The following is a 24,315-nucleotide window of genomic DNA, read 5'->3' as shown; positions in this document are numbered from 1 at the left end:
GAAGGGAAAGGCCACCCACTCCAGTATTCTGGCCTGAACTGTATACTCCATCGAGTCACAAAAAGAGTCGGAGACGACTCAGCAACCCTCATTTTCAAGGAAAGGAGAAGTGTTGACCGAAAGCTGGTCAGCTTCGGGGAGGTGGAGGTTCACGTCCGAGTGCCTGTGTCCACGATGCCCCCACTCAGCCCCACACCTCGGCAGGTGGTGCTGACCCTCTCTCAGGAGAGCTCCTTCCGCCGGACTCCCCCTCCCCCCAGGGAGCCCAGTGCCCTGGTGTCAGAGGTTACAGTACCCCCTCCAGCCCTTCCCGACAGCCCCCCCCCCCCCCCTCCCCCCCCCACCCCAAGGCCTCTACTCACAGCTCCTCCAGGAAGCGCAGGTGGTGGAAGACGCCAGGCCAGAGCTCCGTGAGGTTGTTCATGCTCAGGTCTCTGCGAGACAGAAGCAGGCAGATGAGCAGACCGTGGCACCCAGGCCCCACGCGGCGCTCCCCGAGGCTCCCTCCTCCCAGTGGGATGGGCCATGATGAGAGCCGAGGAGGAAGCTGACCCCCCAACAGGGATGAGCCAGAGAAAAGTTCACAGAACGTTAGAGCAGGATGGGGCTACTCAACACGCAGGACTCCTGTGGACGTTTTATCCAAGCCCCCACGGGCTCCTGGAGCCATCCCCAGACTGGCCAGCGGGGTTCCACGGCCCTCTAGGCCTGCAGTCTCTCTCTCCTGCCGTCCCCCCGCCGCACCCCCAGGCTCCTTCTCTTCTCCATCCAGAGGGCGCGGGACCCTGCCGAGTTCCGCCTAGACTAGCTGCCTTCCCACATTATCAGAGACCCCGAGGGTGGCTTCCACGCCAGGCCTCCAAGGTACCCTGCACACAGGTAATCACGGCAGGAACAGCCAGCATCTGCTGGAGGCCCACTCTGTCCAGTGCCGGCAGCCCTTTATCCAAACAATCCTACTGAATTCTCCCAGCGACCCCAAGGTGGATACCAATGTTGCTTCCACTTTACACTGAGAAAGCAGAGGAAAGACTGAAGTCAACTCTCTCGATTTACCCACCTGACTGAGGGCTCTTAACTACTCTCGCAGACACCTCGACCATAAAAATGGGGGCATGCCCCCAAACTCCCAGGGTCCTTGTACGGATTAAGTGAGCCAGTGCCTACAGACTGCCTGCCGGGACATGCGCAGCATTGCCTCCGCCTCCTGCCCCTCAGTGACCAGCGGGCAAGAGCCCCACCGGCTGCGGCCGGCCGGCCCCAGGGCTTTCCTGCCAGCCCGCGCTGGAGACTGCGTGTGTGCGTCTCAATCTTGGGATCCGGCGCCTCAAACCCCTAACAGCAGCCACGGGCCTCGGTCAGCTCCCTCCTCCCAGGGGTGCACTTTCACCGCAAAGCCCAGGGTCTCCATTTCCTGCAAGAAATGCCTGTGCTGAGGGGTGTGCTGGACACGGGGTGTGGGGCTGGGGGAGTGGGGGCCCAGCTTCCACCGATGAAAAGGCTGTTGAGGCGCCAGTGTTTTTTCCCTGGTAAAGCGGGACACATCCTCTGAGGAAGGCAGGCGCCCCGTGCGCGCAGAGGCGAGGGGCCGGCGGCTCCCCTCCCGCCGCACCCGAGGCTCCGACCCACCGTCCAAGACGGGGGCCGGCGGCCGCAGAGCCGCGCGGTGCGCAGGGCAGCGACGGGAGCAGAAAGCGCGGCTCGGGAGCCCAGGCACGGAGCCTCCTGCGGGACCCGGGCCGGCGCACCGTCGGCCCGGCGGGAAGAGCCGAGGAGCCGCGGGGCCGGCACCCCTGAACGCGCGCCCGAGCGCCTCCGGACGTGCCTCCACACGCGCACGCGGGGTGTGTGACTCAGGCCTCGTCACTCAGCCGTCGCCCCGGGGGCCGCAGCTCCGCGGCTCTGATGTGGCTCCAGGACCCCACCCGCCCCGGGCCGTCCTGAGAGCGGCCTCTCTGTTCTCCCCGGGAGGAGCGGCCCGCCCCGGCCGCCCGCATCCTGCCGGGACAGCGCCCAGCCCCGCTGCAGGGCTCTGGGGGGCCGGCGGCAGCGCGGGCCGCAGGGCGGTGCGGCGGCGCTGCGGGTGCGTGAGGGCCGCCGGGCACGCGCGGTCCGTGGAGCTCCGGGCGCGTGCTTGTGCACGCGCATGGCACTCCAAGTCCGCGCTTTCCAAGTGCCCGCCTTACCACGACGGACACCCTCTCGGGGACGCTCGCCGTCTCGCCTCCCGGGTTGAACCCTTCTTGGCTGTGACCCCAGGCGAGCGGAGGGGCTCCGACCCGGCCGGGGAAGCGCAGGCTGCCTGGTGGGGCTCGGCGCCCAGCTCGCGGGGGACTGGACACCAACGCCCGGCCGCGACCGCCACTGCAGCGCCGCCGGCCCACGAGCGCGGGCAGCGCGCGCGCACGCAGCACGTGCACGCACCCAGCGCGCACACCCGCACGCACACGCACCTGCGCGCACCACGCACACGCATGCACGCCCGGGTCCCAGGATCTGCTTTACTCAGAAGCACAGGTTTGGTGAAGCCTGCACTCTGGCCGCGCGGCACCGCCTTCCCGCGCGCTGGGCCTTGCCCGCTGCCTCTCTCAGCTCGAAAGCAGGGCGAGGCTGGGTGTCACCCGCCATGCGGACTTTCCCAGCAGCCGTCGGGGCGCTCCGTGCGCCTGGCTGGACTCACCCGGGCCAGGGCCGGTAGAGGGTCGACGGGCGAGCCTGGCAGCCTGCACACAGGAGAGTTCTCAGCGCTCGACCCTGGGTGCCCCGGACCACCAGGGAAGCTGGGAGAGGCAGTGTCGCCGTGGAGACCAGAAGGAGCTGGGGACTCGGGGGCAGAGAGCAGGAGGGCCCAAAACTAGGCCGGGTTGGGGTAGTAGGAGGCCCGCCGCTGGGGTCATCGGGCCGACACCAAGTGCCCTGCGGGACTTGTTCAGTGTGCGTTTTTCCTGTGAGCAGACGGCCCTGCAAGGCGGGCCTGGGAGGACTGTCCCCACCGGGGGTAGAGGCCAGGACGCGGGGTCCATCTCTGCAGCCAAGTGGAGGGCAGCCAAAGTGACCAGGAGATCAGTCCCTCTCCCCTGGCCGTGCCCCCGGGGCTGTCTCCTCTGAGAGGCCCTCCCCCCAGAGCTGAGCAGCGTCCTGCGTCCTGCACTTTTGTTCAGGCTCCTGGCGGGGCGTTAGCTGGGCTCTTGCCCTGTCCCTGGCACTGCCCTATCGCACCAGCAGCCAGCTGTGCTGACCAGCCTGCGGGCCTGCTTGTGCTGGCTGACTCCTGGCAGCCTCCCTCTTCCCGTATGTGAGATGGGGATGTACTTGCTGGAGCTGAGTGAGAAACACAGGAGTCAATAAATAAACCAGTAAGTAAAGCACAGGGCCCGCTCAGCAGGCCTTCATAACATCCTTGCCCTGACGAATCACGATGCTCAGGGCTCAGTACCCCTGTGACCGCAGCTCCTGCTTGGGGAGGGCTTACTCTCAGGCCCGGGGCACCTGGCCGCGGCACACACAGTGAAGGACCCCAGCCTCGCCCCACTGTCTTCCTGGAGGCTCCGAACCAGCCGACAGAGTAGTCTCGGGGTTCTGCACATTTCCCAGCAAGGGCATGACTCCAGCCAGGGAAAGAGCACCAGCTGTTAGACACAGCACAGCACCAGCTCGGGCTCTCCGGCTTCGCACAAATCCTCCCTGTCTTGGCTCCTTTGTTTGTAACACAGCCCCTCAGCTAGGGTTCGAGGAGGACGTGGGCGGCAGGGGTGGGGAAGACAGATGCCGATGGGGAGCGCTAGCGTCTGACCTAGAGGTCAATGGGGGGTCCCCGTGGTTTCCAAGCCAAGACAAGGCTTGTGCATGTCATATGGAACCGGGGAGAGACAGGAAACTCAGAGGGCCATCAGGTGACCCAGTTAATTCAGGCAGGCAGGAGGGATAAAGCCAGGGAAGGGGACGTGCCTAAAAGCCAGGCGAGAGGGGAGAAAGCAGATTTTAGCCCTGGATTGTAAACCCACAGGAGTCAGGGAACGGTGCTCACTTTGTCTCCTCCAAGCGACAGCAGAGGAAGGAGACAGAGCCAGGAGAGGCCAGAGAGGTGCCTCCTGCTCAAGGATGCTGCGTTCAGAAATCGAGGTTTGGCACCAACTTCAAGCCACACCCCCATTTCCACCTCTTCTTGGTAAAGGGAAAATGCTGGCGGGACCAGCAGGAGAGGGTGCGGGTGCCTGGGTGAGGGGAGGAGGGTGGCCTCGGAGGTGGAGAGGGTCCCAGGCTGACCTGACCCTCAGCCCTGCGGGAACCCCTAAGTGGGGGAGCCAGGCTGTCCCAGGCTCAGGGGACATGGCTGCTGTGCTGGGCAAAGTGGTCAGGCTGGGGGATCCCAAGGCCTCTGCCCAGTCAGAGGTGCTTCCCTGCCCCAACGGTCAGTGCTGACCCCCTGGGCCTCCCTCCACTGAGCCCGGAACGGGCGAGGGCTCTGCAGAGAACAGTCAGGACCCACGCACACACACAGGCCAGCGGGACGCCATGGGCCCACTCAGGGAAGCCGCACACAGCCCAGGGGGGCGACGGGCCTCCCCCCGCCCGAGATGGTTCAGACCTCCACCGCCTGCACTGACTGTTCACACTTCAGGTCATTAAATCAGAGGGAAAATTCAGGGCCTCGTCTACACTGGCCACACGTGGCTGGCAGTTGCCACACCGGACGGAGCAGACACAGCGTGTCCTTGGTGTCCTGTCGGAGGTCCTGGGATGGCCCCGCCGTCGGCCCATTCCCCCTCCATATCCACTCTCTGCCGGCTGCGTGACTGGGCGAGAGACCTCAGCTCTCCCCGCGCCGTCTCCTCCCTAGGAAAGCACTTCACCAGCACTGGGCACCCTGAAAGCAACTCCGCAGCCGCCCACCGTGGCCCAGCGCACGCACCTCCGACCCCCAGCCGCTCAGCGCCCTCCAGCTTGTGAAGCACCTGCGGTGTATCAGGCCCGCGCCACGTACTGAAGCTGCCGATGCAAAGTGTGGGACCCCTCAGAGCCCACCAGGTGGCGCAGTGGGATGAGTGGGCAGTGGCAGGGCGGGGCGGGGCCTCACAGGGCCTGGGTGTGGCCGCTGACCCCGGTGGGCTCAGCAGAGACTGCCATCCCCTGTGGCGCTGGTCTCCCAACATGATGGCTACCAGGACACCCTCATCACACACGCAGCACCGAGGGGTGGGTGCCCCCCAGGCAGCCCCGACCAAGACTGACCCGGAGCCAAGAGTCCACTTGGGGGTCCCCCTAGATCCCGCCCAGCTCAGCACCCTCCACTCACCAGCGCTGCCTTCCAGCCCGACCCTGACCTTCCCTCTGTCCGTCTCTGGGGGTGTCAGGTGGCAATCTGTCCTCCCTGTGGGCCCAGAGCCCCTCAGAGAGGGGGCTGGGGCATCCCCTCAGGTCAGAGGTCCTCCAGGGCACCCAAGAGATGGGATGGGGCAGAGGGCAGGCTGAGGGCCGGGCGGGAGGCAGTGCGCTTTTATGCTGAGCAGACCGCAGCCCTGGGCCCCGCTTGTGGAGCTGAAACTCTGGCCGCTGTTTCACTGGCTTAGTTGCACTTGCTACATTGACACAGTGGCGGGTGTGTCTGGGGGAAGCTGGAGAGACCTGTATTCAGAGTCCCTCCACCCCGCACCTCCCAGCTGGGTGCCTTCCTCTCGCCTCAGGACCACTGTCCCAGCAGCTGCCCTGGCCACCCTCGCCCACCCTGGCCGGATGGTTCTCTAGAGTCTCAGCTCGAGGCTGATGGACTCAGAGCACCAAGAGCCACCTTTGCAGGGAAGGACGGTCATGCAGATGTGGATCAGGGCGGGGACCCTCCAAGGCCGCCCCGGAGGCCCCCGCCCATGCAGGTGCTGTCTGGAGCCGCTGGCACAGCCTTGGCCTCATTTCGTCTAATCCTTTCATCAGGCCGGGAGAGAAGTTCTTTATTTCCTTTTCAGTGCAGAAAGGAAGACTCGGAAATATCAAGTTACTGCCCGTCTAGTCACAGTAAGAGGCTTGGTTCTGCTGAGCCTAGCCGGGCCCCTTGCCTGCCCCAGCCGCCCGAGGCTGAAAGGTGCATGGTGGGGGTGGTGGCCAGGAACAAAGGAGGGATTGGGCCTCTGGGTCCCGTTCGCCTGGCTGCCAGGACGGGTGGAACTTTCCAGAGCCCAGCCCTGCTCTCTCCCTGGGGAGGTCCTGCCAGCTCGCAGAGCCTCTCCTGTCCTTCGGCCCAGAGCCCCCAGCCCTGAGTCCCGAGCCTGGCCCGGCGGGTCCCACCGAGTCCTGTGTGGGTCGTCCCCCTGGAGGGGCTCTGACAAATCGCCCCCTCCCAGCTCCTGCCCGTCTGGGCCACAGGCTCGGGAAACGAGGGTCGACGAGCAGCCCCGCGGAAGAAGGGGCCCCACCAGACGCCCAGCTCGCTCCCTCGTGCTGTGCTTGGGCTGGCCGTCTCCCGAGGGGGATGCAGCCTGTGGGCTCCGGGTCTGACCTTGACCTGTCTGCTTTCCAGGTGCTTGTTGTGACCGAGTCATGTTTCCTGTGTTTTAGCTTCTGCACCGACACCTGTCGCACGACGGCTCCTCTTTGGGGAGCTGTGCGGGGATCAGCCCTGCCCACTGGTGCCCAGCTCCCACCCTCAGCCGCCCTCACCCCCAGAGCCCTCGTCCGGAGAAGCTGCTCCTTGGGTTACTTCAGGGGGATGCGGGAGGGTGCTCTGGCCCTGCCCTGCCCTTAGGAGCCACCAGCTGCCGCTGCAGCCTCCAGAGAGTGCCGCCTGCCTCACCCCTCATCTTCCCACCTTTGATCTTCCGATCTCTGGCCTGGGTCCCCCAGCCAAAGGCATTCCTGGCTCCTGGCTCCTCTAAGGAGAGCAAACGGCTGGGCACCCCGTCCCCCGGCTTCCTTCTTCCCTGTGTTGTGGGCGTAGCCAGGACTCCTGCAGAGGCCCTGGGACCAAGAAATAGCCCGGGCCCTAGGGAGGGGGTTGTCTGGAGGGAAAGAGGGTGTGGGAAAGGGCCACCACTGGGCGCGGTGCCCTGCGCCAGACACACCGGAGGCGCCATCGGCCTCGTTCCTTGCTCCGGCAGCTCACGTGCAGAGCTGAGCCGAGCTCGGGAGGTGTGTGTTGGGGTGTGCACACAAGGGAGAGGGTGGGCACACAGGGAGGTGTGTGTGCACAAACGGAGGGGGTGGGCACACTCTGCCCTCAGGAAGCCGCAGTCCAAGGACACGTTCAGACCACAGGCACGGCTGGGCATTAGTGCTGGAGGAGCCCCAGGCCTGGGAACCAGGACACAGGCAGGGAGGGCCTCCTGGAGGAAGGCCACCAAGGACAGGGTAGCCCTGAGAAAGCGGCCTGGCTGAGAGCATGGCCGAGGCGGCACCTGGGCAGCCGGGCAGCCGCAGAGATGGTCCTCAGAGCTGTGGGCTGAGCGGAGGTCCTCAGAGACGTGCTGGGGTCCTGATCCCCAGGACCTGTGGGAGAGGGTCTTCCCCGTGAAAGTAAGTGGAACATCTGAGGTGGAGGAGCCTCTGCGTGGCCCTGGGTGCAGGTGGCACAGAAGAGACGTGGACACCCACGGGGGCGGCAGCTGGGGCGACGTGTCCCCGGGAGGTAGAGGCCGAGGCCCTGCAGACACCACCCGGCTCCAGGCCCGGCGACAGGAGCCCAGAGCGATGCGGGGAGCACTCGGATGGGCCTCCGTACACCCCACACCCTCCCCGTCCTCCCCGCCACGGGGAGCGCCCTCCTGACGCCCTGGACCACAGCCTCACCCAACCCCCCTTCGCCTGGAGCGGCCTCTGGGGTCTGCTGTGACCTGGCAGTTCTGCGTGTCTGTGTGTCCCAGACCCCCTCCCAGCGCCGTCCCGAAAGCCCCAAACCACAGGGTCTGTGCATGGCGCCCGTGTCCCCGTGGTAAAGAATGGGTACTGAGGGAGCAGGGCGGGTGGGCCTTCACACGAGGGGCCAGACACAGCCCGGCTCCGTCCACACAAAGGCCAAGCACGGGCGAGAGGCCGCGGCTGAAGATGCCCCGGGGTTCGGGGAGAGCTGGTGCAGGGGGAGGCTTTTGCTAATCATTTCCTGGTCTGGGCACTGGTTATCCAAGTGCACTCAGCCTGTGGAGACTTACCAGGACACACTTGCCAAAGGTACACTTCTGTGAGCACCCTCCACATAAAAGTCAAGCAAGCAGAGAGGGGCACTCATTCTGAAAGCCCTCCAGGAACGCAGCGCCAGCTGAGGGCTCCCGCTGGATTTCCTGATTATACTGCCCAGCCTTTACCTCATAGGACTGAAGCAGGAAGTGTGTTTCTGTGTGTCCACCTCCTCCACCCGTGTGTCCCCGGCACACCTGCTGAGAGTTGCTGCAGGGCCAGCAGCACACTGTTCTGGGTCACCCCCAGAGGTCCCTGGCCATGGGTCCCAGCACCCTGAGTGGTCCCAGGAGCCCCTGTGGGACGCACCCTCCCCACAGCAGCCCCCTGCCCTGAGCCTGGCACCTGCAGGGTGGCGCCCGCTGGCCCACCAGCCCCCAACCTCCCCGGGCACGGACGCAGCGCAGACTCGAGCCCAGAGCCCCCGGCCCCCTCCTGGGCTGGAGGAGCGCTCTCTGCACCCGCACTTCTGTCCCTGCTCCTTGGTGCCGGGCTGGAGGTTTCTCTTCTAAGAAGCAGTAAGGGAGTGACAGACAGGCCGACGCTCCCAATGGCAGGGTTTATGGGGCAGAAGTCTCTCACAAAACCCGAGCCCGACCACAGGCTGGCCGACTGGCAGCTCAGTCTGGCTCTATCCTCACCGCGGCTACCCGTGTGATGCCACCCCTCGGACCTGCAGGGGGGCCAGGCCACACCGCCCCCAGGTGGGAGGCTGCCCTCCGGCCCAGCCGGCTCTCGAGCGTGCTCCACGCCACCTGTGTGTTCATTTACAGCCTTGCTCGTCCCAGCGACGGCTTGGGCATCACGTAAAGGGTGGCACCAGCCAGCTGGGAAACAGACAGTGAACGGCAGTCAGAACCCAGGAGGGAAGTGCCCGGAGGAAGAGCGGGGGCCTAAATCAAGCTGGCCCTTCCCTGGCTCCCTCCAAAGACGGCCCACCAGAGTGGCAGGCTTCCGGCTCAAATGCCTTTCCTAACCACATCCTCGCAATAAATCACAGAGGTGACCATGGGGCCCCATCTAAGTACGACTTGGGTCAAAGCAACCCTCAGGCAGGGTGGGGGGAGGGTGCAGGGCTGGCTGGCCTGCCAAAGGTCTGATTTATTCCACAGAGAAGCTGGAGGCTGGTTTTGGGCATACTTGAAGTGCAGTCGTGGACCCAGCAGGTCTGGGGTGGGGTCTGAGCCCCGCACCCGGACAGGTCCCCAGAGGGAGACTGCCGGCCCCATGTGGAGTAAGGGCTTCAGGATGTCCAACGGTCTGCAAGGTGTAAATCACCTTTACGCAGCCCTCCTATTTTTACAACCATTTTCTTGTTAAGTGTTGAGCAAACTGGCTGATGGAGACATCCAGCTGCTGCCCGGCCTGGACAAGGTGGCTGGCGTAGGGGCCACCGTAGGGGCCTGCCCCCTCCATGCTGTGGGGCCATGAGGCGAGGTGGGCTTGCTGCAGGCAGGCGCTGTGATGCTGTGTGAGTCCCACAAGGGGCAGCCCAGGCCCTTGGCCTCCTCCCTCGGCCCGCTGCGCAGCTGCGTGGCCCTGGGGGATGATGGGGTCCGCCTGGCACCTCCATCTCCAGCCTTCAGGACCAACAGAGCAGGGAGAGCTGCCTCTGCCCTCCGCACAGAGCTGGTGAGGGCGGCGGGTAGGAACTGGAGGAGTCACAGGGAGGGTGGAGAGCCCCAGGGATCACACCCCTGCGGGGTCCCGGTCACCCGCGTCACAGGGGCTGGTAGACGGCGGGTCACTCCGAGCTCTGTAGTAGCCCCCTGCTCTGTCCACCCTAAAGATGGAAAGGAGCCCCCACCCATTCCCCTGGAGGCCTTGCCCACTGGTCTGATGCCTGACTGGCTCACGAGGCACAGCTCGGCTGCGGCCCCCGCCCCTCAGACGCCGTGCACAGGCCCACCCGCCCCGTAATGTCGACTCGGGTGCGTCTGGACAGGGCCTGCCCCCACCACGCCCCTCAGGAGGGTGCCCGCCGCATCCTCCAGTCTGCTCTGCCGGCATCATTCACTGTGATCCCGGGCACAGAAGCAGAGAGTCCAGGGCAGAGGCACAGAGGGGGCTCGCTCAACCCATGACCACTGCGGGTCGGGGGCAGGTAGAGAGCCTCATCCTGTGAACAAGCGTGGGGCCAGTGACACACTCTATAGGGCTCAGAGCAAAATAAACACGAGGCCCTCGTTCAAAACTCAAGACCTTGGAGGCGACAACAGTGGAGCCCAGCCCGAGGCAGCCCCTAAGGCTCAGGGCACGGCTCCTGGCCGGGGGCCCAGGTCAGCACCCCCGCGCGGGCGCCGTGCTGGGACTGCGGAGTCGGCCCCAGGTGGCTGGGGGCCGGCGGCCCGTCCCCACTCCCTCCCGCTTTTGTCCCTGACGATGGTCCTCCCAGCCTGCCGGTCGGCGTCCACCACAAAGGCAGGGCGTTCGCTTACAGTCCTTCTTGGCTTGGTGCTCACAGCCCGGACCTTCGCTCCAGCTCCTTCCGTCCCCAACACCCACCGGGACGCCGGGCCTGAGCTGGGGGAGGGGTGACCAGGACAACTCCTCTCCCTGAGCGCCACTCACGCCACGCAGGGCACGGCCTGCAGGAGGAGACCCACCCCGCAGGGGCGTGTGTGTGTCTGTGTGTGAGTCTCTGCCTCGGTGTCTCTCTGTGTCTCTGTGTCTGTATGTGTGTCTGTGTGTGTCTGTGTGTGTGACTCTGTGTGTGTCTGTGTCTATGTGTGCGTCTGTGTGTGTGACTCTGCGTGTGTATCTCTGTGACTCTGTGTGTGTCTCTGTGCCTGTGTGTGTCTCTGTGTGTGTCTGTGTCTCTGTGTGTCCGTGTGTGTCTGTGTCTCTGTGTGTGTCTGTGTCTTTGTGTGACTCTGCGTGTGTGTCTGTGTGTGTGGTTCTGTGTGTGTGAGCCTGTGTGTGTCTCTCTTTGTGTGACTCTGTGTGTCTGTGTCTCTGTGTGTGTCTGTGTCTCTGTGTGTGTCTGTGCGTGCGTCTGCGTGTGTCTCTGTGTCTTTGTGTGACTCCGTGTGTGTGTGTCTGTCTCTGTGTGTCTCTGCGTCTGTGTGTGTGACTGTGTGCGTGTCTGTGTCTCTGTGCGTCTGTGTCTGTCTCTGTGTATGTGAGAAGGGAGGTGCCATGTGGACCCCTTGGCCCCACCACTCCCCGCCCCTCCGGGATGCCACGTGCCCGGGCTCTGAGCCTGGGACCACACAGACCCCTGACACCCAGGCGTCCCAGGGCCACCCGCCCCTCCAGTGTCCCCAGAGGCCTAGGGGGAGAGGAGAGGGCGGTGGTCCTCCCAGAGCCCACCCTCTGGTCTCCCCCCAGGCCAAGCCCCATCTGTGCCGCAGGCGCCAGGGTGCCACGCGCCTGGCTGCGCTTCCCTCCCAGGACCCCGGAGGCCGGGCGGGGAGGAGGCAGGCACCACGCTGGGCACCTCCTCCCCCGGAGGGCCAGAGGACGGGAGGAGCAGGCGGGCCCGGCGGCAGGCATGGCAGGGGCACGCACACAGACACACGGGGCAGGGCTGAGAAGGGCCGTGCCCGCCGCACAGGGGCAGCAGACCTCCCCGCAGGCAGCCGGGGGTGCAGGGGTCGCCCTGCCCGGCCGGAAGCTGCCTGAGGAGGCTGGACAGTCACCCAGCTGCCCGGCACATCAAGCTGGCTTTGGTTTTCTTTGTTTTGCTTTTTTTAATGTGACCTGAGGAGGAAAAGGCAGAAAGCCCTTTTCTGGAAGGCCCGCCTCGGGAGGGATGGGGGATGGGGGAAGGCGATGGAGAGAAACCCAAGGGTGCGTCCCCTCCCCAGCCCGGCCGTCTGCCTCCAGCCCCTGCCCGTCTGAATCTCCCGTCCACCAGCGGCCAGGGCTCGCCGCCGCAGCGCCTTCCGCAGCAGTCATCCGCCCACTGCTCCAGGCTGCCGGTCTCCCAGAGACACCCCACGTTCACCCCCCGCAGGGCCGCGGCGGGCAGGTGGCGAGGGGAACCCCGACTCTCCCCGAGGCGGGAAGGACACAGGCTCCCAGGGACTGCTCGGCCGGGGGGGTGGTCAGGTGCCCAGCACCTGCCTACCCCAGAGCCGGACCCCTGGGTGCTGCGAGGCGGGGTCACAGAGTGGGGAGGCAGGCAGCCTGCGCGGCGCAGGGCTCGCTCTCCCCGCGGTAAGGTGGGCCAGGCCAACGGCCCCTCACGGTTCACATGGCCGCGGAGGCGGCCCCGGGGTGGCAAGGGCCCAGATAGGCCTGCTGGCCCCACGAACGGCCCAGTGTTTTCCCAAAGAAGCTTCTGGACTTCCTGGGAGTGTACAGAATGGAAGTGCGGGCATTCCCCCACGCGGCGGAGCCAGGAGGGAGGGCGGCAAGGAAACGGGTGAGAGATGGATGGACCGGACCTAGGGCAGGAGACGGACCCGCGGGCAGGAGACAGACCGAGGGCAGGAGATGGACCGGGGTGGGGGGGGCGGGGGGGGCAGGAGGCGGGACCTGCGGGCAGGAGGCGGGACCGAGGGCCTCTGTCCCGGGTGCTCCTGTCTCAGGACAGCGGCCCGCTCCAGCGGCCCACTGCCTGGCGCCCGCCCGCTGGCACGGCTCGTGGGGCGCGAGGCCAGCCCCCAGCTCTCCTCTGCACCGTGTCCTCCTGCGGCTTCCAGAACGACTCTCCCGTCCTCTGCCCAGATTGGGCCTCTGGAGTGTCTTTCCCCTTGGAAACCTGTTCTCCCACGTCCGCGGGGGAGGCAAGGCCTGAAGTGGTGTCAGCCGTTGGGAGCCACCCCCGTTATCAGGGGACTAGTGAGCACAGAGGGGACCCCATCACTAGGAGAGCCCCGAGTCAGCGAGTCCATCTCGGGCTCAAAAGCCTTGTCTTTTCCAGCTTGGGGGCGGAGGGTGGAAATACCTCCCATCGCTGTCTCCTGCAGCTTCCCAAGGGGTCCGAGCCCACTCGGGCACCCAGAGCCCTGCTCCTGGGGACTGTCAGGGTCCTCAGAGGCCCTGGGTCTGTCCTGGGTCAGGAGGCGAGCCCGCGCCTCGGCCCACCCCAGGACCACTCTTCCCCATGCTGCACTCAGGACCCGCGTGTTCCACGGAACTCGGCTTCTTAGCAGAAGCTGGATCCTGCAGACCGCAGCCTCCTGGAAGTCCCAGCCCTTCCTCCTGGAGTGTCCCCGGGAGTCCCGCTTCTCGAGGCACCACGGGAGACCGGTCATTTCCTCCTTCCCCCCAGCACCCGCCGTGCCAGGAACCCAAGAGCAGACCAGGCTCGGGGAAGGCCCTGCGCTGCAGTCCCCAGGTGGGGGCTTGATGCACACGGCCGGTCGGTGGGGGGGACGGGGTCGGACGACGGGCAGCGCCTCAGGCCCCAGAGCCCAGACCCCAGAGCTCCCCCACCGTCAACGTTTCACAGCAGACACGACACGAGTGGCCCCAGGCTTGGCCCCTCCACCTGGTGACACCTCCCTCCCGCCCTCCCGCCTGGGTGCTGTGCACAGGACCACCCTCAGACGTGTGGCCGTCAGAAGCCGTGTGGGGCTGAGCTGCGGGCTATGGGCAAAGGGGCTGAGACAGGGCGCAGCCGGGCAGGGCCTCTGCTTTGGGCCCCGGGCCCCGCGCCCACCTGGCCCTGCCAGCCAGCGGGTACGATGCACAGGGAAGCAGCCGGCGGCACCCCCAGGCAGCCTTTCTTCTCTGCCAGTGCCCCGCCCACCGCCCCAGAGGTTTCCTTTGTTTTGCCCAGGGGAGGCCCAGAGCCCAGCTCCCCCGCGTCCCCCGCCCCTTTTCTCAACAAGACCCCTGGGCACCGTGGTCCCGAAATGTTCTGGGACGTGCACCCAAGCAGCTGACTGGCTGGCGGTTAGAGCTCACACCCCGAGTTCTGCGGGGGCACCTCACACCCTTAGAATCTTCTAGAAAAGAACAGTGCGGGCTGGCCCAGAAAGGGAGGCCTCTGGGCTCCAGAATGAGATGAGGCCCGTGGGTCCCCCAGACTCAGCCCCCAAGGCTGCTGTCCTCCCTAGGACCATGTGCTTCTCTGCCTTCTCAGACAATAGGCCCTGCTGGACTCCGCAAGCTGGGGTCTCCCAGCCGTTGCTCTGCCCACCCCACCCCACACCACCCCACCGCAAATCTCTGCGTCCGCACTGCCCAGGTCCCAGGGGCTCCTCGCGGCTCCCTGCGCCTACTTTGCCCTCTCGGCCTCCACCAGGCACACACATCCACCCCATACCTCTCCACCCACCCCCTGCTAACCCCACACTTTCTCCTCCAGAAAGACCTCTTTGACTAACACTTATTGGCCCTGGCCACCCTAATAACAACACTGCTAACACCAGGGTCTCCCCAAGGGCCAGGCACTGTGCCAGACCCTTAGGCACGCTGCCTCATTAAATCCAGATGACACCCCTGTGAGGCAGGTGTGAGCTGCGTTCACAGGTAGGGATCGGGCCCAGGTCACCAGCTCAGATGACTCCAGCCCTGCTCTGCCGTGACCCCGTCTCCGACCCATGCCTCCAGCAGTGATGGACACGGACTGCCCAGCATCTTCCTTCGGTCAGGGTCAGCATTCAGGGGGTCAGGGTCAGGGGTCATCACAGCAGCCTTGCGGCAAGTGAGACCGAAGGAGGCAGGAAGCTGCGGGTAGAGCCCTGAGCACCCGCCCCATCCCGAGCAGCTGTCCGGCCGCCTGTCGGGTGTCCGGGGTGGGGAGGGCGAGCGAGGGAGAGCCCGGAGCCTCGGTGGGCGGGAAGGGGCCCCCTGGGCCGTTGGGGGAGGAAGGGAGGGGGCCTAAAGGCACAGGCAGGACTTGGCTGCCCCGGCTCGGGGTCCAGCCAGTCGTGAATGAGGGGTTGCGGGGGAGTGGACGCGAGTCTTCCTGACACGGGAGGAGAAGGCAAGAGGTCGGATCAGGCCACTTGGATGTTCAGGGAGCAGCCGGCGAGAGGGTGCCTACAGTGGCGGGCTGCCAGCCCACTGCTGCCCACCCTGGAGGGGGCCCCCAGCCGTGGCGGCAGAAGGTGGTGGAAACGCAGGCTGAGAGGTCCGATCTTCAAGCAGCACTGCTCCCCTCCTGCTTCCTGAGCAGAGCGGGGACTCAGAATGCCACCCGGTTCCCCAAGTCGGCGACAGCCCTGGGCACTGCCCACACCTGTGTGCCTGCTTCTTGCTGCGTGGCCACCCCACCTTCCGGTCACCCCAGAGTCGGGGCTGCTCGTCCCCAGGCAAGTTCCGGGGAGGATGTCCACACCAAGCCTCACCGAGACAGCAGGCCGGAGGGACGCCCGAGGGCCTGCGGTGCTCAAGCCTGCTCCTCCCACCTGACCAGCCTGGCAGCCAACCCCAGGGGGGTGTCATCTTTGCAGCTAAGCCACAGACGGCAGGGGCACCAGGAAGGCTTTCCGGCGCCCCTGGAGCCCAGAGAGAGGGGCCAGAAGTGTGTGAGCCGCAATGGCAACCAGGCAGAGGGGCCCCCAGGGTGGGCAGCAGCAGGCTGTCCTCCCAAGCCCGGGGCTCCTTGGCACCCCGATGGCCCAGTTTCTGGCTCCTTCAAGATCTTCAAGGGTGCCCTCTGGCTGGCCGCTCCCCGTGCATCCAAGTGTCCTGATCTGACCTCTTGCCTTCTCGTCCCGTGTCAGGAAGACTCGCGTCCACTCCCCCCCACCCCACAGTGCTCACAGCCGGCGGGACCCCGAGCCCAGCGCAGCCCAGCCCCGCCCGCGGCCCCCTCCCCTCCTCCCCTACCGCCTGGGGGTCAGTTTCCCTCCCACCGAGGCTCCAGGCTCTCCCTTGCACCCCCTCCCCACCCCAGACACCGACAGGAGGCAGGACAGCTGCTCGGGACGTGTCAGGAGCTCACAGCTTTACAGGACACATCAGCTCACGTACGCTGCCCACCGCACACCTGCCCCCACGCGCGGGTGAGGATCCCAGGCTTAGAGGGCTTGAGTGACCCTGCTGGGGGCGGAGCAGGAGGGGCCAGGGTTGGAGAGGCCCAGAGGAGAGGCCCTGCCGGTCACGCCTGGCCCGTCCCCGACGAGAGAGGAGCCCCTTGGGGCCGGACCGGCGTTTCCCCGCCGTGAAGCACCCTGATGCCGGGGCTTCCCTCCAGAGAGGCAGCCGGCTGCGCTCACCACCCACACAAGACTCAGGCCAGCGGGTGAATGGCCTGCATCTCCCCTCCCCGACACTGCGGGGCCCCTGCTAAGGTCCCCAGGCCATGTGCAACCCTCTGTCCCATCCTGGAAACACAGCCTGGGTCCCGGGAGGGCAGGGCTTTCTCAGGCCCCCGAAAGGCGTGGGGTCGGCTCAGAAAACCCCAGATGCTGTTCCGGGGGTCTCTGACAAGACAGTGGGGCGGGCACCCCTCCGGCAGGGTGGCTGGGGGCACCCTGAGAGAGGGTGGGCCTGGGGAAGGAGGGGGGACCAGCGGCCCCCAACTTAGAGGAAAGGCCTCTCTTCTGCCCCCCAGAAATCTCTCCCAGACTTTGCTGAGCCCCAGAACCCTGTCTTCACAGGAAGCCACGTCCTCACCCACACCCCCACACCCCGCGCACATTCAAAACAGCTAGAGAGAAGGTGCCCCGGGCATTTAACCCAGCAGACACCTGCCTGACTCGACACCATCCACTCCCCTGAGAGCCCGCCGGGGCCACAAAGCCTCGGAGCCCCTGCCCGGGACAGATGGCCCTGGGACAGATGCCCGGACTCGCCCACCTGCTCTCTTCACCCGGGAAGAGGTTGTTGGGCCTGGGCAAGGCTGAGCCGGGACTCTTCTCCCAGAGCTGAGGGAGGCAGGGGGCCTGGAATGTGCCCTCAGCCACCTCCGGGCCCAGTGATAGGCCAGAGCCCCCTCCCCGGCCCCAGTACAGTCCCCTTCACCCCAACTGAAAACGAACGGTTTTCTGGTTTTCAGCCTGGCGCCTGCTCACAAATGGGCGTCTCCTGCACCGCCTCTTGGGACCCACTTCGAGGAGGCCCTGGGGAGCCAGAGGCCACCGCGAGCCGGGCTGGTGCCGCAGCTGCCTCTTGCAGGAGCTGAGAGTGGGCAGCCCCTCTCCCGGCCTCTGGGACGCCCACCAAGGCCACCCAGCTCGGATGACAGCTCTGCTGGCCTCGTCCCCCAGGGGCCCCTCCCGTCTCCTCCACCGAGTCCTGGGTGCTGCTCTTCCGGAGAGGAAACCAGCAGGACGACAAGGGGCTGCCGGCCCTGGCCCCTGGGCTCAGGGCTCGGGGACTGCCCTCTGCCGTCTTCACAGGTCCCCATGGTGCAGCCCCAAGGCCGCGGCCAAGTGGGAACGAACAGGGGAGCCCAGCCTCCCGGCTGACCCAGCCCTGCCCGCCCGGGACTGTGCTCCCCTGCTCTCGGCCCAGACCTCAGGACTGGCAGAGGGTGCTGCGCCTCGGGGCTCCAACCGCGGCCGCGCAGCTAGGCAGGTGCCGGGGGAAGCGCGCGTACTCACAGGTAGGCAGTCAGGGGGTCCAGGCCCGCCGGCACCGTGGAGAGACCCCGCTCGGAGCAGTCCACCCACAGCAGGATGCCCGCCTCGCGGCAGCGGCAGGGGGCCGGGCAGGCGGGCCGCGGGCGGGGCGGGAGGGCGGCCGGCGGGGCGCAGAGCGCCGCGGCGGCGCAGAGCCACAGAGACAGGAGCGGGGGCGCGCGGGGCATCTCGGCGGCGGCGTGCGGCGGAGGCACCTGGCGGGAGTGCCGGCTCGGCGTGGCGCTGGCGGGGCGCGCGGTCAGACAGGCGCAGGCTTCGCCTCTTTGCTCCCAGCTTCGCGGGCTGGGCTTGGCAAGGGAGGGCGAGGCCGCGGAGGAGGAGTCAGGGAAACCTCGCCTGCCCGCTCCCCGTCCTCCCAAACTGGCAGGAGTTTCATCCAGGAAAGGAAAAAGCGAACAGCCCGGAGCGCGGACCTGCAGGCGTTTGGGCGCAGGACCTCCTGCCTGGGGGACCGCCTGGAAGCGGGAGGGGGGGAGGCGGCTGGAAGAGCCCCGCCTGGGACACCTAGAACGTTCCCACAGCCCCTCCAGCACCATTCCCACCGCAGGGAGCTGGGACCCGGGAGAGGCAGGCTTTGTTCAAGCTCATCCCTGGGGCATGGGGGTGGGGGTGGGGTTGGGGGTCGGCAGTCCCAGACGTGGGGCTCCGGCTGCCCTCCGCACCCGTCTCCCGGGAAGGGCTGGTCCTCAAAGCCCAGCAGTATGGGGCGGAGCCTGCGGGGCAGTCACTGGGGCTACAAGGAGCAGCCTTCTGCCAAGCCCCAGGCCGCCACCAGAGAAGGGGTGATGTCCACCAGCCCAGTAGCTGTGAGCCCGGGGAACTCTGACCTGCTTCCCACCGGACAGGCCGAGCGGGCGACCTCCTGGCTGTCAGAGCTGGCCTGAGCGCCGGCGGGTCAGCGCCCCCCCACCCCTACGGAGGCCAGTCCGGCAGCTGCAACTCTACCAGTCCGGCTGGCCGGGCCAGGACAGAGGCCTGAGGGGCAGAGTGGGCAGCTGAAGCCGGCTCGTCCGTGGGGCCCAGACCCGGCTGGCGGGGTAACTCCCGCCCCTCCTGCTCTCTCGTCTTGCACCGCCCCCGAGTGTACAGCAGCATCCTGAGGCCTCAGGGCAGCCAGGGGTCCTTTCGACAGGACCATCCCTCCCCCCGCTCCCCCCCCACCCCCGCAGGCTGCTCACCACTCCTCCCGTTTTCTGCTAGTGTTCTCCCTGCCAGGCCCGGGGGCTGCACAGCTGGGCCAGGAAGCGGGAGAGCTGACCTGCGGCCTCACGGTGGGCACAGCCCTGGTGTAGACAAGCCCCGGGAAGGCCCGGCTGGTCGGCGCTTGCAGCTCCGGCTGCGGGAGCCCTGTGGCTCCTGGGCAGCGGGGGGTGGTGGCTCAGTGAGTCTCCAGCCTCTGGAGGGTCATGTGGGCCAGTCCCACTCCTGATAAACACGCGTGTGAAGAGCGTGTGACCTAGCCCCGGGCCCCGGAGCTGCACCCCACCCTGAGGAGGCCCCTGCCTCTGCTCCTGTCCCACAGGCCTTCACCAGGAGCTGGGTGCCACCACTCCCTGCCTCGGGGTCTGCCCCCCACTGAGGCTCCTGGTCTGCCTTGTGCGGCTTCTCTGTGTCCCCCAGACTCTCTCCCAGGAGTCGTCCACGGCCTTGCAGTTGATGCGGGACGCCCCCAGCCGGCCCCGGGGAGGCTGCGAGTGATGGTGGTGCCGTAGCGGGCTCCTGTGTCCTCCTTCCTGGTTCCCCTAACCAGGCTCCCTCACTGGTGGAGGGTGGGGGCAGAGGAAACCCGGCCGCTCTGGCCGGGGAGCAGCCACCCTCCAGCGCCGGCCCTGGGCAGAGTCATGGCAGGAGGGAAGGCCAGGCCGAAAGCACCCCAGTCTCCATGGACAGAACACGCTCCACCTCAGGCTTGACCACACCCTTTATTGCCCTTCACAGTGTGGGGCTGCATGCAGGCCGCCCTCCCAGGGAAGCCAGGCAGCAGCGGGCTTGCTGGGCCAGCACCCCTCCTGCACAGCAGCGACTGGGTGACTCATGGCAGCCCGTCCTTGAGCGCGCTGTTGAGGCAGCTGTAGAGGTGGGCGTACTGCTCCTGGGGGCAGGCGGGCGGCCGCGGTGAGGACAGGGAGGACTGCACGGCCCCCACGGAGAGCAGGGCCCCGGACGGCCTGGGGCGGACCCCTCCCGCCCCCATGTCCCGAGGCTGAGCCCCAGGGCCACTCACCAGTGTTGGGGTCATGAGGCCGCAGGCCTGCGACTGCTGCAAGGCCACAGTGAAGATGTCCACGCTGCCCTCGGCCCCGGCCTGCTGCAGCAGCTGCTCCAGGGCCAGGAAGGTGGCCAGCTGGGCCGCACCCTTGCTGCAATTGACCTCGAGTTGGAGGGGCACCTGGGGGCCTGGGCCCGGGGGCCGGGGAGGGACACCCAGGAGAGCCACTGCCAGCCTGGGCCCGGGCCGAGGGGCACGGGTTCCCAGAGGGTGTCGGGACAGAGCGAGGAAGGGCCGTGTTGCTTGGCGCTTGCCCCGAGCCGGGAGGCCGTCGCGCTCCACCCGCTCCCCGGGACCCCGTCCAGCGGCACCTGCAGTGGCTGAGCAGCGTGCCTGGCTGCTTGACGTCCCGGGGGCAGCACTGGCCCACAGCAGCCAGGAAGGGCAGCAGGGCCTCGGCGGGGAGCACCTGGCCCGGCTCCCCGCATGGGAACTGCAGCCACTGCACCGGCCTCTCCTTCCCGCTCGCCTTCTGGGCAGAGACATTGGCACCGCTGCCGGGGGGACCCGCGGCTCTGCGGAGCCCCCCACCCCACACCCCCCGACCCCGCGGCCCAGCTTACGTGTGTGACATGAAGGAAGACGCAGGGCCAGCCTGCAGCACTGCCGTCCGCCACCCAGCGCACAGTCACTGCATCCGTGACGACGGGCTGCGTCTCCGTGGGCCAGGATTCCTGTGGCGGACCCCACCCGGGCTGCTCGGCCAGCCAGCCTGACCCCGCCCATGGCCCGCACTGGGCCCCACTCCAGCCCCCGGCGGCCCACCCTCTGCTCTGCCCCTCACCTTCTCCTGGGGGTCCGGTGGGCACAAGGAGACCAGCACGCAGGCCCCATGCTCCCACACCAGCTCCCAGAGTTCAGCTGGCCCCGCGGGGCCGGTCAGCACCACGTGGTCGCGGCCAGAGGGCCCGCCCTGCAGAGCACAGGGTGTCCCCACCATCTCAGCTCTAGGGCCCCCAGCCCCCCAGGCCTGCCCACACGGTCAGAGGGCATGTGCTCACAGGGAAGAGCCAGGCTTCGAGCATCTCCCCGGCCGGGCCGCTCTCCACCGAAGGGGACCACTCCTGGCAACGGCTATCTGCGGGAAGGGGCAGGGGTGAGACTGCCGGAGGCCCAACCCCCGCTGTGCCCCGTGCCCGGTCTACCCGAGCCCAAGCATCCGCCGGCACTCACTGGAGGTTGTGCCGTCCTGCTCACTCCAGGGAGGGGGCATCCCAGAGCCGGCCTTGTCCTTCAGGGCCTGGAGCAGGAGCTGGAGTGCGGGGGCGGGGGGGGCCCCGTGAGGCAGGCAGGGTGCAGAAGCGCTGGCTCGAGGGGACCCCACGCCGCCCTGCCCAGCCCCCAGCCACCTGGTGCTCCCCCAGGAAGCCCGCATTGCCGTCGGCAGCCCGCTCCGCACACACCAGGGCAAAGTTCCTCACAGGGATGGGCTGTGGCCTGCAGGGGGCACCGGCCACGTGGGGGGTGCCTGGGGCTGCCCAGTGCCCACTGTGGGTCTCTGCAACCCTGTGTGGATGGAGTCAGCGGCCGGGAGGGAGGGAGGGAGACAGACCCCACCCCCCCGGGGGGGGCCCCCCCCCCCCCCCCGCCCCCCACCCGCCCCCAGGGCACACATACTCAGCAGCACAGGTGCGGGGGGTCCCTTCTAGGACCCTGCTCAGGAGGCATCTGTGCAGGAAGAGGTACTGGCTCTGGTGGGGGTGCAAGGGGCCGGCTAAGGGGCCGTGACCCAGCAGAGGGCTTCCAGACTTCCGGACCCACCGCCCGGCAGCCAGCTCAGGGGAGAACCTCTGGGAGTCCTCCCGTGGGGCCCAGTGTGAGAGCTGGGGGGGCTACTCCCCGACCCCCGTGGACCCCCGCCGAAAGGGAAACAAGCCCCCTTAGGAGGGTGGCTGTCCCAGTCCCTCCCCCAGGGCCCTTCCCTGCCCCCTGGAATCCTGGGGCCAGGCCACCAGCCCCGCCCACCCGCCGCCTCCCGCACCCCTGCCCGCGTGGGCCCACCGGGGTCTGGATCATGAATGGCCGGTGCAGGCGCAGCGCGTGCACCGTGTGGAAGACATCCACCACCTGCTCCTCCTCCAGCTGCCGCAGCAGCCGCCACAGGGCCACGAAGGTGCCCGAGCGGCCCACGCCCGCGCTGCGGGGACAGAGGGCCAGGCCGTGAGGGGCCTCCCCATGCCCCCAGCCCAGGGCCTGGCCTGCAGGGTGGGCCCTGGAGGACGGAGGGCCCAGGGCAGGGGCGCGGGGTCCGGGTGGGGGGCTCCCGTGCCCCCACCCGCCACCCGCCTCACCTGCAGTGCACCAGGAGGGGCCCTGCGCCCGCGGCGGCCCTCGCCTGCTCCCGGACCAGCTCCACGAAGGCCAACAGGGAGCTGGGGGCCTCGGGGACGCTGTGGTCCGGCCAGGCGGTGAACTGCAGCTGCTTCACCCTCCGTGGCCGCTGCTGGGCAGCCTGGGGGCAGGGAGGGGCGGGGATCCTCGCTCAGCCCTCGTCCTGCCACCAGACCCCGCGGGCTGGCTCGGCCCCACCCCCACCCCCGGGACGCTGCCCTCACCTCCTCCAGCCTCCCGGGGAGTCTGCCTGCTGGGGGTGCCCAGGCAAGGGGCACCGCTTCCCCAGGAGGCAGATGGGGCTCGGGGGCCTGAGCCAAGCGTAGCACAGGCGGAGACGTCCCTTCTCTCCCGGCCTTGGATGACCCTGAGTCTCCCCTCTGCCACCCGGCCTTTCCATAACCACCAGCCTCCTGGGATGTCAGGAGGCCAGAGACCCAGGGGTGAGCTGACTCTCCCGCGAGAGTGCCCCCCGCTCCCCTGGCGGGCACACACGTGGTGCAGCTGGAATTCCCGCGTGGTCCACTCGTCCTGGCGCTGCTCGGCCAGCAGGCAGACAGTGACGGGCCCGTGGGTGACGGGGCTGGAGCTGGCTGGCCAGTAGTGCTCGCACAGCACCTAGGGCCGGAGAGCAGCGTGGGGATGCGGGGCGGGGCGGGGCGGGGCGGGCCCAGCCACCCCGGCTCGATCGGCATCCCTCCCGCCCTCCATCTCAGCCGCCCCTCCTCGTCCAGAAGCCGCTCCGTCCCAGACGGGCCCCGGCACCCCCACCCCAGACCTCAGGTGGCCCCTGGGGCTTCCAGGCAGCGGCCAGGCTCCTGGGGCAACTGCACAGCCTTACTCAAGGTCACCTGGCCGGGCCACACTGCTCCACAGGAGAGCTCAGAGGTGTGTCCAAAGCAAAGACGCAGACTGCCCTGTCTCCGCCACCCCCGGCCCTGGGCGCGGAGCAGGAGGGGGCACTGTAGCAATAGCAGAGGCAGCAGAGGCAAGTCCAGCTGGGAGCCTGGGTGCCAGGTCCCCGTTCCTGTCCGCCTCCCAGACCCACAGCCAGGCCTGCGGGCAGAGCCTGCCACCTGGTGGCCGCCTGGGGCTGCGGCGTGCTCACCCTCCCGTTCTCCATGCCCACGGTCAGCATGGCGATGACTCGGACCCGCTGCTCCCACACCAGCCTCCAGAAGTCCGCCAGGGTCTTCTTGAGAGGCCCCTGGGTGGCGATGAACTCCTGCGGGTGGGTGTAGCCCTGGCACGGGGGACAGGAAGGCGTGAACCGGGGCCTCCGGCACACAGCTGTGCGTCCACGCGGGATCTCTGCGAGAACTGCGTGTGCATGCCGGCACGTGTGCACACACATGAACACACGTGCACCAGGAACTCAAACAGGAGGGTGGCTTGGAGACAGCCCTATGTGGAAGGGACAATGACGAGACCGGAAGGGCCCCACGTAGCCTCCCTAGGCCAGCTGCCCACACCACCTGTGTCCCCCTGGGCTCCACTGCCCGCCCAGTGCCCCCGCCCTGCCCAGCAGTCGCCCCTCTCCAGCAGCCCCACTGCCTCTCCTGCCTCCACCTGATGACCCGCCTGGCTCTGTCCGTAGGTCCCCCCCGGGCTCTTCTCTGGGTCTTTCCAGTGACATCCACCCCTCTCACTGCTCGTCAGGATCCTGTGATAAGAGCCCAGATATCGCTCCTCTAGGAAGTCTTTCTTGACGTCTAGTCCTTGGTGGACTAAATGTTTCTTCTGAGCACATGTGTCTCACACAGACACACACCCACACACACGTGCACACACACAGACACACACAGACACACATACGTACAACACACGTGCACACAGACACACACATCCATGCACACACACACGTGCATAGACACGCATGCACACACAGAGACACACAGAGACATGCACACACATGCGCATGTACACACACGCACACACACACGTGCACACAGACATGCACACGCACGTGTGCACACAGACACAGAGACACATGCACACAACACACACGTGCACAGACACGCACACAGACAGGCAGAGACACGTGTGCACACACGTGCGCGCGCACAC

The 24,315-nt window shown here is 67.3% G+C and overlaps 2 protein-coding genes across 2 annotated transcripts in view; both read right to left on the bottom strand.

Annotated features, from left to right (window-relative positions):
• The window catches only part of LGR6 (leucine rich repeat containing G protein-coupled receptor 6), an 83,276-nt gene extending 65,461 nt beyond the window's left edge, over nt 1-17,815 (bottom strand). The window contains exons 1-2 of the mRNA XM_040263770.1: nt 17,610-17,815; nt 363-434 (exon numbers count right to left, since the gene is read on the bottom strand). Of these exons, the coding sequence (XP_040119704.1) occupies nt 363-434; nt 17,610-17,815 (278 nt within the window). The remainder of the gene's footprint in view (nt 1-362; nt 435-17,609) is intronic.
• Nucleotides 17,816-19,618: 1,803 nt separating this feature from the next.
• Nucleotides 19,619-24,315, bottom strand: part of LOC120880414 (receptor-type tyrosine-protein phosphatase V-like) — a 15,659-nt gene continuing 10,962 nt past the window's right edge. The window contains exons 21-33 of the mRNA XM_040263769.1: nt 23,357-23,491; nt 22,744-22,866; nt 22,209-22,369; nt 21,919-22,054; nt 21,535-21,608; nt 21,267-21,354; nt 21,091-21,169; nt 20,919-20,995; nt 20,702-20,830; nt 20,481-20,612; nt 20,229-20,389; nt 19,873-20,008; nt 19,619-19,740 (exon numbers count right to left, since the gene is read on the bottom strand). Coding sequence (XP_040119703.1) covers nt 19,681-19,740; nt 19,873-20,008; nt 20,229-20,389; nt 20,481-20,612; nt 20,702-20,830; nt 20,919-20,995; nt 21,091-21,169; nt 21,267-21,354; nt 21,535-21,608; nt 21,919-22,054; nt 22,209-22,369; nt 22,744-22,866; nt 23,357-23,491 — 1,491 coding nt within the window. The 3' untranslated portion in view covers nt 19,619-19,680. The remainder of the gene's footprint in view (nt 19,741-19,872; nt 20,009-20,228; nt 20,390-20,480; nt 20,613-20,701; nt 20,831-20,918; nt 20,996-21,090; nt 21,170-21,266; nt 21,355-21,534; nt 21,609-21,918; nt 22,055-22,208; nt 22,370-22,743; nt 22,867-23,356; nt 23,492-24,315) is intronic.

The sequence above is a fragment of the Oryx dammah genome, unplaced genomic scaffold, assembly GCF_014754425.2.
Source record: "Oryx dammah isolate SB20612 unplaced genomic scaffold, SCBI_Odam_1.1 HiC_scaffold_21, whole genome shotgun sequence".
Taxonomy (NCBI): Eukaryota; Metazoa; Chordata; class Mammalia; order Artiodactyla; family Bovidae; genus Oryx; species Oryx dammah.
This window is presented reverse-complemented; position numbering and strand designations above follow the sequence as displayed.